At 37.9% G+C, this 17444-nt stretch overlaps 1 protein-coding gene and 1 pseudogene across 16 annotated transcripts in view; both read right to left on the bottom strand.

The window, feature by feature from the left end:
- The window catches only part of ERBIN (erbb2 interacting protein), a 150354-nt gene that overhangs the window by 82029 nt on the left and 50881 nt on the right, over window positions 1–17444 (bottom strand). For 15 of the 16 annotated variants that reach the window (XM_021939393.2, XM_009208523.3, XM_009208524.3 and 12 more), the window contains exons 2-4: window positions 8989–9036; window positions 4378–4575; window positions 2368–2485 (exon numbers count right to left, since the gene is read on the bottom strand). In XM_021939393.2, the coding sequence (XP_021795085.1) occupies window positions 2368–2485; window positions 4378–4566 (307 nt within the window). In that variant the 5' untranslated portion in view covers window positions 4567–4575; window positions 8989–9036. The remainder of the gene's footprint in view (window positions 1–2367; window positions 2486–4377; window positions 4576–8988; window positions 9037–17444) is intronic. The other variant, XM_021939395.2, reaches the window with a different exon arrangement.
- Window positions 12402–17204, bottom strand: LOC103885142 (annotated as a pseudogene).

Here is a 17444-nt window from a genome sequence, read left to right as displayed (position 1 = left end):
TGACAAATCCACAGCTCACATCATACTTAACAACGAAAAGTTAAAAGCTTTTCCTCTAAGATCTGGGACAAGGTAAGGATGCCTATTCCTGCCACTTCTTTTCAACGTTGTACTTAAGTCCTACCCAGAGAAAGAAATAAAAGGATTCCAAATTAGAATAGGAGAAACTGAAATGTCCCTATCTGCAGACAACATAACCTGATATATAGAAAACCCTAAAGACTCCAACCAAAATACTGGTAGAATTCAGTAAACTTGCAGGATACAAAAATCAACATACAAAAATCAGTAGCATTTTTATATACTAACAAACTATATGAAAAGGTTATTAAGAAAACAATCCCATTTATAATAGCTACCAAAAAAATAAAATACTTAGGAATAAATTTAACAAAATAGGTAAATGACACACACACTGAAAACTACAGAACATTCGATGAAAAAAATTGAAGCAGCACAATAAATGGAAAGAAATCTTGTGTTCAATGGACTTGAAAATTAATATTGTTAAAATGTCCATACTACCCAAAGTGGTCTACAGATTCAACCCAATCCCTACCAAAATTCCAATGACATTTTTCATAGACAAAGAAAAAAACAATCCTACGATTCATATGGAGCCACAAAAGACTGAATACCCAAAGCAACGGTGAACAAAAAGAACTAAACTGCAGGCATCACACCTGACTTCAAAATATGCTACAAAGCAACCAAAATCAAAGCAGCATGGTAATGACATGAATACAGACAGACCAATGGAATGAAATAGACAGTCCAAAAATAAATCCATGTATTTTGTCAATTATTTTTTGACAAGGGTGCCAAGAACACATACATAATGGGTAAAGGACAGTCTCTTCAATAAATAAAGGACAATGTTGGGACAACTGGACATCCACATGTGGAATGAAATTATACTCTTATCTTACACAGTATAAAAAATCAACTCAAAATGGATTAAAGACTTAACTGTAACACCTGAAAGTATTAAAAAAAAAAACCACTAGAAAAAAATATAGGAGAAAAGCTCCATGACATTCCAGAGCCTGGCAATGGGTTAAACAATTTTAATATCACCCCAAAAGCACAGGCATAAAAAGCAAAAACAGACAAATGGGATCACACCACACAGAACAGCTCCTGTACAGCCAAAGAAACAACAGAGTGAAGAAACAGCCTATGGAGTGGGAGAAAATGTTTGCAAGCTATACATCTGAGAAGGGGTTAGTATTTAAAATATGTAAGAAACTGAAAAACCTCAATAACAAGAAAACAAGTAATCTGACTTAAAAATCAGCAAATGACCTGAATAGATGGTTTTCAACAAAAGACATACAAATGACCAACAGGTAAATGAAAAATGTTCAACATCATTAATCACCAGGGAAATGCAGATTAAATCTACAGTGAGATACGACCTCACACTTGTTAGAATGAGTAAAAAGACCAAAGATAAGTGCTGATGAGGAAGTTGAGAAAAGGGAATGCTAGCACACTGTTGGTGGGGATGTAAATTAGTATAGCCACTATGGAAAACAGTATGGAGGGTTCTCAAAAAATTAGAACTACCACAAGATCCAGCAATCCCACTACTGGATATGTATCAAAGTGAATGAAATCAGTATGCTGAAGAAATATTTAGACTCCTATGTTCATTACAGCCCTATTCACAATAGCCAAGACAGGGAATCAACCTAAGTGTCCATCAATGGATGAATGAATAAAGAAAATATGATATACACAATGGAATACTATTCAGCCTTTAAAAAGAAGAAAATCCTGTTAATTTGCAGTAACATGGATAAACCTGGAGGACATTATGTTAAGTAAAACAAGCCAGGAACAGAAAAAAAAAAAATACCACATAAGCTCACTTACATATGGCATCTTGCAGAGGCAGAGGCAGAGTAGCATGGTGGTTACCAGGGGCTGGGGATGGGGAAGCAGGGATGGAGGATTGGAATATGTTGTTCAAAGGATATAAAATTTCAGTTTGACAGGAGAAATAAGTACAAGAGATCTATCCTGCAACATGATGACCACAATTAAAAATGTAAAAACAAACCAAAAAAACCCCTTACATTTATTCTCCACGTGCTTTAAGCTATGACAGATTTTATGTATACATATTAAACAAATTCTAAGCCAAGGCTATAACATTTAATTTTACTGTATTTGATACAAAACAGGTGGCAAAACTTGTAAAGTGGGGCAACTATCTTTACATAAAATATTCTTAGATGAAGTTCATATTAATATATTAGATTTAACTTATTTTTATATTCTTATTTTTGAAAACTCAATAGAAATCTTAGTAATGAAACATGTTCCCAAGTGCAAAAAATTATGGGCAAAAAAACCCCTTACCATTCTTGCTGACATCCAGTTCCCTGAGATTAATAAGGTTTGCAATGGATGCTGGTAACGTTGTTAAATCATTGTCTGGCAAACTCAGTTTGTGTAAAGACTGACAGTTAAAAAGTTGCTATTGAAAAAAGGGAGGAAAGAATGTCACTTATATATATCTTTAACTATTTCATGAACTTTTATACATATAAATAATATCAGCCATATTAAAACTGAATGAGTTTTAACTTATACTAATACCAGGAAAGATGTCTCCTTGTTCTCGTTACGCTATTATAGATATGAATACAACTGAACCATTCACATTAATTTATATCTTCATACTTCTACCTTAAGCAAAATGCACTTAGTGAGAGTAAGTATATAGCTGTATTCTCTGTTGAGTTAGTACAAAAAATAAGTGGCTATTAAATGTGATCAACTCTGGAGCTTGTCTTTCAAGCAATCTTATTCCAAAATGAAAGTCCTATTTAAGAAGAATATTCTTCTAAAAATGTAAAAGTGTTAGGTATGATAAGATATAAATGATTCAGTTATTTGCACTGTTGTAGCAAGACTTTCCCTTTCCAACAAAATCCCTAAACCAAGACTCTACTGGTGGTGATCAGAGGAGGAGACAAATTTTGGTCTTCCATATTCTCTAGAACTAGCTACGGAAGATAAACTGCCTGCTGAAGAACAACATATAAAGAAGAACAGTGAATTACCCTACCACAACCTAGGTTTCTAGTTCATAAATATGTGACCAACAACCTTTAATTTTTATCCACAGCCATATAAAGATTTCTCTGTAAGATAACCCCTAGGATAGCAGTGGCTTTCAAAATGTTCTTACTGACCACCAGAAAAAAACCTGTTGCGTACCATCATCCAGTATGTATATACATACAAATCTAAAATATTTTCATGAAACAATGGCTATATACAACACACTCTATTCTCTATTTTTTATAATTAAGGCTGCAAGAGTAGATATAAGATGTTCATTAAATTTGAATTTCAGATAAATAATTTTTTAGCACAAGTATATCCCACAATTATATGGAACACACTTACACTAACAAATTATTCCTTGTTTATTTGAAAATTCTAATTTAATTGTCCTATATTTCCTAATTCTCACAGTCCAAATTTATGGTTCTTTTTTCAAAATGCTACCCATACATACTAAATTGATTTTATGAGCTACCAATGGGTCTCTACATAGTTTTAAAAACACTGCTGTTTAGGTGGCAAAATTATAGCAATTTAATTGGTATAGGATAATAAGAGAAGAAATTGATATAGGATAATAAGGGACTGGGATTTAAGAAGAAAAAGTACACTGAAAAAAGTTTGGTGAAAAAAAACAAGGTGATAACTTGAGAAGGTGTTTCATGGCAACAAACTTTCTCCTTTCAGTTGTTACTAGACTTCAGAAATTTAAGTCCTCCAAAACCTTTTCAAACAAATTATAAATGGAGGAAAACAGTAACTGTATGAACCCAAAAAAAGCTGTTTAACAATAAAATTATGATATGGTAAAAGGACAATTACCCTCAATTATAACAATGCACATTAACGTCTTACGAAAAGTCGAAAAAGACAGCATTAATTTCAATTATTGGTCTAGTCAAATCTACTGACTCCAGAAATTATTTAGTCTCATTATTTACCTTAATGGCTACAATGCAACTAAAATTAAATACAAAATTTTATGTTATCTGCACAAGTATAAAAGCAATTAACTTGAAGAAATACAAGTTTAAAAATCGACTTTTAAAAATGTGAATTGTGCGGCATACTCTAAGATACAATTAAACCAAAAAATTCAAACACCACACAAACATATTGGCAACTTTATACAATATTAGGAATATCATATTTCTAGGTATAAAATAAGATACAATTAAACCAAAAAATTCAAACACCACACAAACATATTGGCAACTTTACAGCAATATTAGGAATATCATATTTCTAGGTATAAAAATAACCAAAGGTAATTCTTGAAGGAAAGTATTAGCATACCTTTGGAAGCTCTTCAATCTGATTAGCATCTAAATAGAGCTCCTCCAAGGTTTTTTCAAAAGTAAAAATCTCTTTCGGAACTTGTTCTAAGCTGCAGTGAGAATAATCAAGAGTAGTGACAGTCTCCTCTTCCCCTCGTAGACAGCGACATGGTACCAACCGCACAAACAAACTTCGTTTTGTAGTCATTTTTAGACACTGCAATATTCGAATAAAAAGAAATTAAAAACATACATATTACAATGGTTTTTCAGAACAAATCATTCCCATTTATCACAATTCATATGTCACAGATAAACACTTCTCCCGCCACTATACAAGCACAATGGAACCCATTTAACATTGCTTTAATACCCACATTTATAGCTACTGGATTTCAAATTAAACTCAAGCTCTATAGTACTTCACAAAACAATCCATGAAGTAGCCATTTACATGCTTCTTCAAAAACTGTGCTTTGAGGCCGGGCGCAGTGGCTCACGCCTGTAATCCCAGCACTTGGGAAAGCTGAGGCAGGCAGAACACAGGTCAGAAGATCGAGACCATCCCGGCTAACACGGTGAAACCCCATCTCTACTAAAAATACAAAAAATTAGCTGGGCAAGGTGGTGGGCGCCTGTAGTCCCAGCTACTCGGGAGGTTGAGGCAGGAGAATGGCGTGAACCCAGGAGGTGGACCTTGTAGTAAGCTAAGATCATGCTACTGTACTCCAGCCTGGGCAACAGAGCGAGACTCCGTCTCAAAAAAACAAACAAACAAAACTGTGCTTTGAGTCTGCTTCTTACTTCTCAACAAAAAAAACTCTAATAAGACAAAGATTTTTTATTTAATTTTACTTAATTTCTGACTCTAAGAGTTCTACGTGTCTTCATTAAGGACTTGATTAAGTGCAGTTCTGAGTAGGAAGTGGGACAAAGATATTTTCAGGTCTTCTTAAACAGCCATCAGGGATCAATCACCCTATAACCTTCCCATGAAAAGTCAAAGTTTCCACATGAAAATTCCCACCTAGGCCGGGCGCGGTGGCTCAAGCCTGTAATCCCAGCACTTTGGGAGGCCGAGACGGGCGGATCACGGGGTCAGGAGATCGAGACCATCCTGGCTAACACAGTGAAACCCCGTCTCTACTAAAAAATACAAAAAACTAGCTGGGCGAGGTGGCGGGCGCCTGTAGTCCCAGATACTCGGGAGGCTGAGGCAGGAGAATGGCGTGAACCCAGGAGGCAGAGCTTGCAGTGAGCTGAGATCCGGCCACTGCACTCCAGCCTAGGCAAGAGAGCCAGACTCCGCCTCAAAAAAAAAAAAAAAAAGAAAAAGAAAAAAGAAAATTCCCACCTACTCCAAGTATATTTTGTTTAAATTAAATATGGGCCCTATAGTTTTTCTAAAGAACTTACATGTCTGAAATGTGTTTAAGGTTACACACTGGTGCAAAACTTGCTTAAATAAATAACAGATTTCAAATTAATTGAGGGAAAAGGCCAATTCTGAATTAGTGAACATTCTCAGGGCCAACTTTATTAAGTACACAATGTATATACATAGGTTAATTCTAACTATGCTAAGATTATATTAGCAAAGTAAGATTATATTTGCACAAGTAATAAAGCAATTAACTTGAAGAAATAAAAGTTTAAAAATCAACTTTAAAAAATTTGAATTGTGCGGCATACTCTAAGATAAAATTAAACCAAAAAATTCAAACACCACACAAATATACTGGCAACTTTATAGCAATATTAGGAGTAAATAAAATAAATAAAAATGATAATTAGTGTTATCAATTCTTTCTATGTAAAACAATCTATTCTTGCTGTAGTCAGAAGATTCCACTATTAGATTACCTCTAACCAGGACCAAGACTAGGTTAAGGCCAGTGAGGTCTCAGGCACAAAATATAAGGAGGTATCAAAAAATTCAGTAATCAAGATAAATACAGTATCTTAATATAATGTTTTAAAAATACAGATTACTGAAAAAGAATCCATGCATAAACAAAATGTCCAATGTTAAAACAAAAACGGGATCTGGTATTAGCGATTTTTCCTTTTGCCTCAAGCTGTAACAGGGATCTGCAAGGCACTGCTTCTAATTCGTCTGCTTCATATTATACGGTATTTTAAAAGTGACAAAGAGTAAGATATGTATTTCCCTTGCAATCTTTTTAAAAAATTGGCTATTCTAGGCCGGGCCACCGCAGTGGCTCACACGTGTAATCCTAACACTTTGGGAGACCAAGGCAGGCGGATCACTTGAGGTCAGGAGTTTGAAACCAGCCTGGCCAACATGGCGAAACCCCATCTTTACACAAAAAAATTAGCCGGGCGTGGTGGCACATGCCTGTAATCCCAGCTAGGGAGGCTTAGGCAGGATAACTGCTTGAACCCGGGAGGCGGAGGCTGCAGTGAGCCGAGATGGTGCCACTGCACTCCAGCGCAAGCAACCTGAACTCCGCCCATAAAAAATTTTTTTTTAAACTATACTTAATCACTCTATACCAGGCACTGTGCTAAGTTCTTTAGATAAACTATATGCAGACTCTCATTTCATTGTCACTACAACTTTCTTTTTTTTTTTTTTTTTTGAGGCCAGTCTGCTCTGTCGTAGGCTGGAGTGCAGTGGCGGATCTCAGCTCACTGGCTCCTCCCGGGTTCCGCGTCATTCTCCTGCCTCAGCCTCCTGAGTAGCTGGGATTACAGGAGCCTGCCACCACGTCCGGCTAATTTTTTTTGTATTTTTAGTAGACGGGGTTTCACCGCGTTAGCCAGGAGAGTCTCAATCTCCTGACCTCGTAATCCGCCTGTCTTGGCCTCCCAAAGTGCTGGGATTATAAGCGTGAGCCACCGCGCCCAGCCTACTTACTCAATCACTCCATACCAGGCACTGTGCTAAGTTCTTTAGATAAACTATATGCAGACTCTCATTTCATCGTCACTACAACTTTCTAAGATATGTACTGTTATCTGCATTTTTCCATGAAAAAATTGAGTCTGTGCTCTTCCATACCATAATAATACATACTTGAAAGAAGGTGCTTTTTTTTTTTTTTCTTTTTTTTTTTGAGACGGAGTCTCACTCTGTCGCCCAGGCTGGAGTGCAGTAGCTGGATCTCAGCTCACTGCAAGCTCCCAAGTATCAGTAAATCTTCGCTACATACTCCTCCTTCAGAATTTAAAAACAGAAACTAAGATGTCAAACATTAAATGTTTCCATCTAAAATCTTTGTCAACAAATAAATATCCATAAAAGTTTACTACTTAGTAACAATCTGTTTATATTAAGGCATATTTTATCAATAAGAATAAACAGTTCATCTAATAAGAAGATTTTAATTGCCAGAAGAGAATTTAGATTTTTACCTATGTACTTGAGATCATTTAAAAAATTCCAAAAATGAATACAAAATTTCTTGTTCTAAACATTTTAATACAACTGATACTGAGTTAGGAGGACACTTAAGAATGGGAAAGAATTCTATCTGCTAGGTCCAGTATGGTAGCCACTAGACACATGTGGCTATTTAAACTTACTATTAAAAGCTAAATCAAATAAAATTTAAAATTCAGTTTATTAGTCACACGTTTAAATGCTTAATGGCCACTGGACCATACTGGGTCCAAATATATAAAGATAACATATAAAGATGTAGGGCACTTGAGGTATAAGGCAACTTATAGGGTCAAGTAATTGTTAATGGAGATATAACAATTTCCAAGTTTTTTTCTGTAGAGCTAATCATGTTGCAGACAGACAAACAGAAATTGTAGAACTTCTCTGAAAGGAGAACTAACTCAGAAAAGGAAGATTAGATGTTGGGGTCTAGGAAGCTAAATAGAGCTTACGTCTCAAAGGAAAACTTTCTGTGAATAGAGACTACAAAGAGAGCAATTTAGACCTCAGATGAAATTCAGTGGGCCTGGTGCCAATATAAAAATGAGTGCCAAATCTAGATAGGCCTGCAAGTGCAAGTGGTATAGACTAAGAACTGCTGACTGATAAGAAAGGTTGAAAACCTTAATTCTTGAGGGCAGAGGAGGAAAGTAACCTATGAAAGAGAAGTAAATCAGTAACAGTACCCAGAGACTGATTCTCCTTTACAGAATAACACAAGGAAGTAATCCAAAAGGAAGAAAGCCTAGCCTGATTGGAACTGAATTGATCAACATGGGAACTGCTAATTAGAATTTCAGGTATGTCATAAGGAAGAGCCACTTTATAAATCAGAAGTAATACTGTATATATAAGAATCTTCTAATCACAATGGAGAAGAAAGTGTCGACCTAGAAAAATAAGCTTTTTTTTTTTTTTTGGCAACAGGGTCACACTCTGTCACCCAGACTGGAGTGCAGTGGTGTGATCTTGGCTCACTGCAGCCTCGATCTCCCAGGCTCAAGCGATCCTCCCACCTCAGCCTCCCAAGGGTACTACCATGCCACCAGCCACCACACCCAGCTAATTTTTGTAATTTCTACAGAGATGGGGGTTTCGCCATGTTGCCCAGGCTGGTCTCAAACTCCTGCACTGACCTCCCAAAAGTGCTGAGATTAGAGGCGTGTGCCACTGTAACTGGCTGCTGAAAACTTTCTACCAAAAGAAATTGAAGTTACTTACCACCGGGTTGAATTTATCTCCCTGATGTTTCTTAATTGAGCCAACATTCTATGGAAAGCAAAAAAAAAAAAAAAAAAAAATTAACAATAAAAATGGATCCTTATGACTTTAAGGAACATCTCTTTTAATACCTCATTTATATAAAAGTTAAATTAAACTTCTCAAAAATTAACCTCTGTAAACTGAAAATAGTTAAGACCAAATAGTCACACCAAAATATTAGCCTCTTAAAAACACACACACAAGTGTATGCACATACATACACATATTTACTAGCTTCAAATAAATGACTAGCTTTTTTTTTTTAAGAGACTGGGTCTCACTCTGTCACCTAGGCTGGAGCCCAGTGACACAAACATGGCTCACTGCAGCTTCAAACTCCTGGGCTCAATCCATCCTCCCACCTCAGCCTCCTGAGTAGCTAGGACTACAGGTATACACCACCATACCCAGCTAATTTTAAAATTATTTTTAGAGACAGAGTCTCACTATGTTGACCATGCTGGTCTTGAACTCCTGGCCTTAAGCAATTCTTCCACCTCAGTCTCCCAAAGTGCTGGGATTACAAACGTGAGACACTGCACCCAGCCAAATGGCTATCTTTACAGTGGATAGTCTTCATACATTTATAAACTATTGAGAGGCCTCATTATATAAATAAATACTCTTTCACCTACCACTAAAATGCCATTAATTTGAACTTACTGGGAAATAATTTTCCAAGCAAATAAACTCGGCCAATTATATCTTAGTAATTTTTCATAGTTCTATGTGGCAGGCACTGTTAACTGTTCATGGATTTATTTCCCCTTCTAATTTTTTTTTTTTTTTTTTTTTTGAGACGTATCACTCTGTTGCCCCGGATGGAATACAGTGGTGCAATCTCAGCTCACTGCAACATCTGCTTCCTGGGTTCAAGCAACTCTCCTGCCTCAGCCTGCCGAGTAGCTGGGATTACAGGTGTGCGCCACAGCTGGCTAACTCTTTTTTTAGTATAGACGGGGTTTTGCCACGTTGGCCAGGCTGGTCTCAAACTCCTGACCTCAAGTGATCCACCTGCCTTGGCCTCCCAAAGTGCTGGGGTTACAGGCGTGAGCCACCATGCCTGGACTTTCTTTTTTTTTTGAGACAGGATCTTGTTCTGTCACCCAGGCTAGAATGCAGTGGCACAATCATGGCTCACTTCAGTGTCGACCTCCTGGGCTCAAAGGATCCTCCTGCCTTAGACTCTTGAGTGGGTGGGACTACAAGCATCCACCACCACAGCCAGGTACCCTTTTTTTCTTTTCTTTTTTTCTTTTGTGTGTGTGTGTGTGTGTGTAGAGACAGAGTCTAACTATGTTGCCCAGGCTGGTCTCAAACTCCTGGCTCAAGCAATCCTTCCACCCACCTCAGCCTCCCAAAGTGCTGGGTTTACAGGTGTGATCTGGCCTTCCTTTCAAGACTCTAGATTATTCAGGGCAGTAAGGGGCCCAGCTCAATTACCACTTTTGAGCTTTCCATGCCTGGAGGGGTCACCAAGAAATGGGTAACACAGTGAAAATCAAAGGCTTATATTCTGAAGTCTGCTTTGGTGGTGAAATGCGGGTTCATTCTGGAAAAACATTTGCTTTCCTGATAAATCGGAGCAAATATGTCTGACACCACCACTCTCCCATTTTTCTAGCCTTGTATGTGTTCACAGTATCTAGTGCTGTAACAACCATCCTATTACCATAAGTCAACAAGCATGAGGATTAATAAATAACTAGCCAATAAATAAGACTGATAGAGGAAAAAAACAAAACAAGCTGGAGTTTCAAATAGCACTGCTGAGCAGCTGAATTAATGCTAACTATTCTCTATTTCTGGATTTCTTGGTATGTGGGAAAACTAATTCCCTTATTTGCTTAAATTATTGCTATGTTTTCTGTACTTGCAGCCAACACATTCCAAAGTGAGACAGCTTAATAAATAATAATCTTAATAAAAAGTGCATACATCATAAATCATCTTTTTCTTAAAAACTCAAGAGTGATATCCATTTATGTGTTTCAGAATTTCAGAATTGCCCTAAATACATCAAACTATTTGTCGCTATGCCAAATGGTATAGGACTAACGTGTTTAACGTGTGTGTTTAACGTTCTCTAAGAATTCTACATATACTGCATGCCACAAAAAATAACAACAGCAACGACGAAGCTGTACAGCAAGCAAAGTTTGCCACCAAGTCTTCTGTCACTCATACATACTCCCAGATATGACAGTCTGGTGGAATGGAGTTGCCAGTAAACTGAAATGGAATAAGACCATGGTAGGAGCAGGGCAGAGAGAAGAGAGATGCTTGTATTCAAAAACTTTAGTTTGAAATACTTGAAAGATATCTGAGTAGGACATTGAGTAAGCAGCTAGATACAGGCATTCAGAGATGTGGGAAGAGATCCAAGCTGTGGATATAAATTTGAAAGTCATCTGCTTATAGATGATATTTAAAGCAATGAAATTAGATGAGATCATCAAGGGCATGAGGGCAGACAGAAAAGAGAATAGGTTCAATGGTTGAGCCCCAAAACATTATAGACCAGCAAAGGACACTGAAGAGAAGCAGTCAAGTGAAGCAAAAGAGACACTCTACTCCGACAGAAAAAGTGTGATATTCTAAAAGCCAGGTGGAAAAAAAAAAATGTTTCAAGGAGGAAGATGTTATCACCTCTGTTAATAAGGACTTAGAATGGCCATTGTGTATTAATGTGAAAGTCATCGATTATCTTGACAAAATCACCTCTAGTTGGTGGGGCAAAACACTACTTGGAAGGGATTCAAGAAAGAGCAGAAGAACTAGAACAGACAACTCAGGTAGTTTTGCTATATAAAACATTAGAAAAATAAAGTAGTCGCCAGACCCGAATATGAATGAAGAGCTACAACAGTAGATTTGTAGGCAGATAGATAGAAATAATCTAGTAGAGAAAAAGAGGAGCTCATTGATAATTTTCATAAGCAGGATTTGGGCAACCATTCATAGACTGCCCTAGTAAACTCTGCCACCAATTTAAAAAGCTGCTCATGAGGAAGAAAAACAAATCTTGGCTGTAACTGCAACTAGCTACTTAATATTCACTCATTGTTTTTGAAAAATACAGATACTATACCCTCTCCCTAGAGATTCTGATTTACTAAATTAGGTACAGTATAAAACTCAAAATTCTTTGTCTTAAACAAAATGTTGGGCCGGGTGTGGTGGCTCATGCCTGTAATCCCAGCACTTCGGGAAGCTGAGGCAGGTGGATCACGAAGTCAGGAGATTGAAACCAGCCTGGCCAACATGGTGAAACCCCATCTCTACTAAAAATACAAAAATTAACTGGGTGTGGTGGTACACACCTGTAATCCCAGCTACTCAGGAAGCTGAGGCGAGAGAATTGCTTGAACCCGGGAGGCGGAGGCTGGAATGAGCCAAGGTCGCGCCACTGTACTACAGCCTGGGCAACAGAGACTCCATCTCAAAACAACAACAACAACAAAATGTCATGTGATTCCTTTTTCCAACACAGTTTCAACAATAATCAATGCATGGTCAATCTTATTTCATTTATACCATAGCCACTATCATTTAGCCTTCCCCATCCTCTGCTTGAGATTATTTTGACAAAAGTCTCAGTTTGAGAATTACTATAAAAATTGAAAAGTAAAATCACTATAAAGATTTTTTTTTTTTAATACAGCACATTTTCTGTTTACCTAAAGAGATCACAAGATATACCTGGCTATGTATTTTTTTTTTTCGGTGAGCAATAAAGTTTAATTAACCAGTACTGCGAGGTCACCTTCATGAATTAGCATCCTGCTCTGGGCTGAAGGATGGAACAAGCAGAAGCAGAGGCCAAACCCATCCCTCCATGCTCCCCATTGTGCAGATGGACTCGCTGAGGCTCCAGCACACACTGCTTGCTCAGCACTTCATCTATTTCAGGCCAAAGTGTCAGCAGAACTGATACCCACAGGGCATCCAAGTCCACATCCAGACCCAGTTCCCTCTGTGGCCATCTCTTAAACCAAGCCACTGACTGCTGATGGTGAGTTTCCAATCATGGGCTGCACTGAGGGTGCCAGAGGCCTGGCTGGGTATGCAGCCTAGTGGGTATGGAGTGAAGGAGATTTGGGAGTGGCATCTAGAATATCAGCATGAGGGGCAGAGAGGAGAAAGAGAACCCATGGCTTGCAGCCAGCAGGGGAAACGGGCCCAGTGCACAGACGGAGCCCCTAGTGAAGCCCATCCAGGCCAAGCGCCCTCAGTACAGATCTGAGTGGAACAGGACAAGACTGATAAGTAAAGAAAATGAGAGAAGCTGAGCAGGCAGGGGCCCCACTGCCTCCTGCCTGCAAGGAGGCCATGCTGGATGTGCAAACGGAATAGCAGGTACACAAAGATCCTCACTGAGGGGGCCCGAAGAGACATGAGGCCAGAGGAGTCAGGGCAAGCAGGGCCAGCCACTCCCAATGTCAGTCATTCCTTGCTGGCCAATATGTTAGGACCAGCTGCTCCATGGAAACGATCTGGTCCACTATTTCCCAGAAACTGGAATTTGCTGCTTGGTACCTCCTCCTGGGGTAGAGCTGCCACACGGGGAGCAGTTGGGAGAAGAGCAGCTGGCTGGGGGACAAGTGGCTCCGGGGTGTGCACTGGCATCAGCCGCATGTGCACCGTGATGCTGGGTTCATATGTGCTGCCCTGGGAGCTCAAGCCCCCGGGCCATTCTCTGTTCAGGGGACTGAGTCGTATAACCACGGTCACCCAGGTCCTCCCCTCGTCATCCTCATAGATGCCAGGCCTCCAGATCCAGAGAGTTAGGGGGGCGCCCTGAGATGCAGAGAAGCTTCGGAGGCCATGGCAAGGCTGCACTCCGGGGTCGCCTTGAGGCGCACGTGTATACTCAACTGGATTTAAGAGCAATCTTATGTGGTGCAATATTTCATTTAGTAAAAATGTAAAACAAAGCCTCCTCAGGCATTCCCACACCTATCAGATGATATTTAGTGGTTGTGTAAGATCATTTAATCATAGTTATCACAATGTTGCTAATCTGTATTTGGTATATTTGTGCTTAGTTCCAAGTCATTTTATGAACATTATTAACCCCTTACTGATAAGTACATAAACAATTAAAATAATAATATGAAAAAGAATAAAGATAGAAGGTAGAAGAGTAAAAAAAAGTTTTTAAACTACTTAAGTAATGAAAAAATTATAAACGCCGTGTAAGAGTAATTCTGAAGGACAACAGTCAAAAACTAAATATATATAAAATGTGATACGCCTATAACATATACAAGAAACAAAGAAAAGATGCTGATGGCTAGATCATACTTATAACTAGAAGATCAACATCAGTGTCTGGTCCCATTAGCCTAATTCTAATCAAGAAGAAAGCTGGGTGTTTTTTCAATATGAACAGTGTTAAAATTTAACAGTGTTAAAATCAAACTATGGTTAACCTAAACATGTCTGAAAATGTATTACTGTGCAATTAAATGGTAGACATACACACTGAATTACCAGGGAATCCGTACATTTGCAAAATTTTCCATTTTTATATTTTTAGATACAATTTACACAATGAACACATTCTAAGAGTATAGATGGTAGAGAGATACAATCATATAACCAGCAGGAATCAAGACATGTTAACATTTCCATCACCCTAAAAGGTTCACACTTGCCCCTTCCCAGTCAACACCTGACCAAGGCAGCCTGTCCTGAATAAAAGTACATTTGTGTACAAGTGTTAATAAGAACACAGGCTTCTGTTCTCATGGGTAAAGATATGCGAATGAAACTGCTGGGTCATAGTCTGTAAGCAATTTAATTCTATTCAAAACTATTGTCTTACAAAGTGGTTTTATTATTTAACACTCCCAGAAAAGAGAATTACAATTACATTCTCAGCAACACTTGGTATTTTCAGTCTTCCTTAATTTTGCATTTTTCTAATTACAAATGGCATTGAGAAGCCTTATCTGTATCTAGATCTCATTTTGATGAGACAGATCAACAAGTCTCATACTTTAATGGAATAATGCTTTCGGAGAAGAGAGATCAAATTTTGTATATGAGAGGAAGGCAAATTATTGTGATCAAGAGTACACTGTGTTGAAAGAAAATTCTCCATAAACATTTCACATTCCTGCATGTTCTCGGTCCTCTGAGTAATGTTATTTACATAAGGTGTTTGTATAGAGACATTCTAGGATAGTAACACTAAGCAAGATTCAGAGAGTCCACCTTCCCCTCTCCAGAAAAGACTTGCTTACACTCCAGAGGAGAGGATGGACAGGTTACCAGTGGTCCTAAATAAGATCAGGTTTTCTATTTTGGGGTTCTTCTCCTATAACGCACACTACTGCATGAGCAGGTACTATAGGACTCTCAGTATGTCACCCTGTGAAGAACTGACACAAGACATTGCTCTAGTTACTGCTTTTGTGGTAATAATCTCTCTGTCTCTAATCTGAAGGTATTCTGTTTTCTGGCAGGCTTAACTTTTTAGCTTATAAATAGGGTAAAATCTCAGACTTCACTATTTCTGACTTAACCACTGTAGACTGAAAAACACGGCCAGAATGTTTTACACCACCTAAAATAATGAGATAGAATCTATTTCCCCAACCCCATGAATTTGGGCAGGCCTTGTGACTTGTTTACATCAACTCAATGCAGCATAAGTTTTGTTAGGCAAGTGACAGTCCCTATGCCTCATGATTTGCAAAGTCCACCTTTACCTTCTTTGAATGTTGCCCTGAGAATACAATGCCACAAAGAAGCCTGAGATAAAAGACCACATGCTGATTCACATAATTCAGAGAAACAGTCAACTGCTGTTGTTTTAAGCCACCAAGTGGTGGAGAGATTCTTAACACAGAAACAGATACCTAAAACAATTGGTTTTGGTTGTTTAAAAATAACAAACAAAAGTTTTAAATAGTTATTTCCTTTTTATCCTTCTAACAGCTATAGAATCTGTACCATAAGCACCCCTCCATTTTCTATATCAGTAATCTGCGGATTTTTTTATTCCCCTCAGTCAATCTTGCTACAGGTTTATCTACTGGATTATCTTTTCAAAGAGGAAATGTTATATTTTGTTCATTTTCTTAGAGTATGCTTTCTATTTCATTGATTTCTGCTTTCTTCTCTATATTTTCTGCCTTTCACTTATTCTGAATTTCTTTTTCTGTCCTTAGAATAAAACTTTCTAATCCTTATTTCTTCATTAAACTTTAAAGATACAAATTATCCAAGTACTACTTTAATAATTTAAGCACACATTTAATAATTTTGATGTTGTCTTTTGCTGAATATATTTAATGTCCTTTCTAATTTTCCATCTGATTTATTATTTTACTGATGGGTTATTCAAAACTGACTTCCTTAATTTCAAAATATTTGGTAATCTACCAAACCTCACTTTGTTACTGATTTCTATGTAATTCCAATGCAGTCAACAGAACAGTACTATCATTTCAAGTCTTTGAAATATGTTGAGACTTTCGATGGTCCCACATAATTCTTAGTGAGAGGTTCCATGTGTACATGAATGTCACATACTACATCTCTTGGGTATAATGTTCTATAAATGTCAATTAGATAAAATTGGTTGACAGTTGTGTTCAAATCTTCTATAGCCTTACCAATTTATGGCTTTCTTTTTCTGTAAGTTATCGAAAAGTATAGGCATCTCTTAACTACAGTTGTAAATTTGTCTATTCTTTTATTTTTATTTCATGTATGTTGGAGGTCCACTATACCGTGAATAGATATTTAGGGCTCATACCTCCTTGGTGAATGGATCCTTCTAACATTATGAGGTTTTTTTCCCTGTTAGTAATCCTTGTCTTTTAATATTTTGCCTGATGTCACGATAGTCCTATAGGAGCTTTCTCTTGATTAGTGTTAATGTGGTATATATTTTCCATCCATTACTTTTAACTAAACGTCTTTACATTTCAAGTACCCATTTGTAGGAAGCATAATGTTGGGTCTTTTTAGAAATCAAATTTGACAATTTCTATGTTTTAATGGTGGGCTTAGATCTTTCATATTTTATGTAATTATTGCCACAACAGAACTTAAAACTATCACATTATGATTTCTTTTTTTTTTTGAGACGGAGTCTTGCTCTGTCACCCAGGCTGGAGTGCAGTGGCACGATCTCAGCTCACTGTAACCTCCACCTCCCAGGTTCACGCGATTCTTCTGCCTCAGCCTCCCGAGTAGCTTGGACTACAGGCGCCCGACACCGTGCCCAACACCAGGTAGTTTTTGTACTTTTAGTAGAGACAGGGTTTCCCCATGTTGGCCAGGCTGGTCTCAAACTCCTGACCTCAAGTGATCCCCACCGCCTTGGCCTCCCAAAGCACTGGGATTACAGGTGTGAGCCACCACACCCAGCCTCATATTTATTTTCTATTCGTTCT

Source organism: Papio anubis, chromosome 5, assembly GCF_008728515.1.
Source record: "Papio anubis isolate 15944 chromosome 5, Panubis1.0, whole genome shotgun sequence".
NCBI classification, from domain to species: domain Eukaryota; kingdom Metazoa; phylum Chordata; class Mammalia; order Primates; family Cercopithecidae; genus Papio; species Papio anubis.
This window is presented reverse-complemented; position numbering and strand designations above follow the sequence as displayed.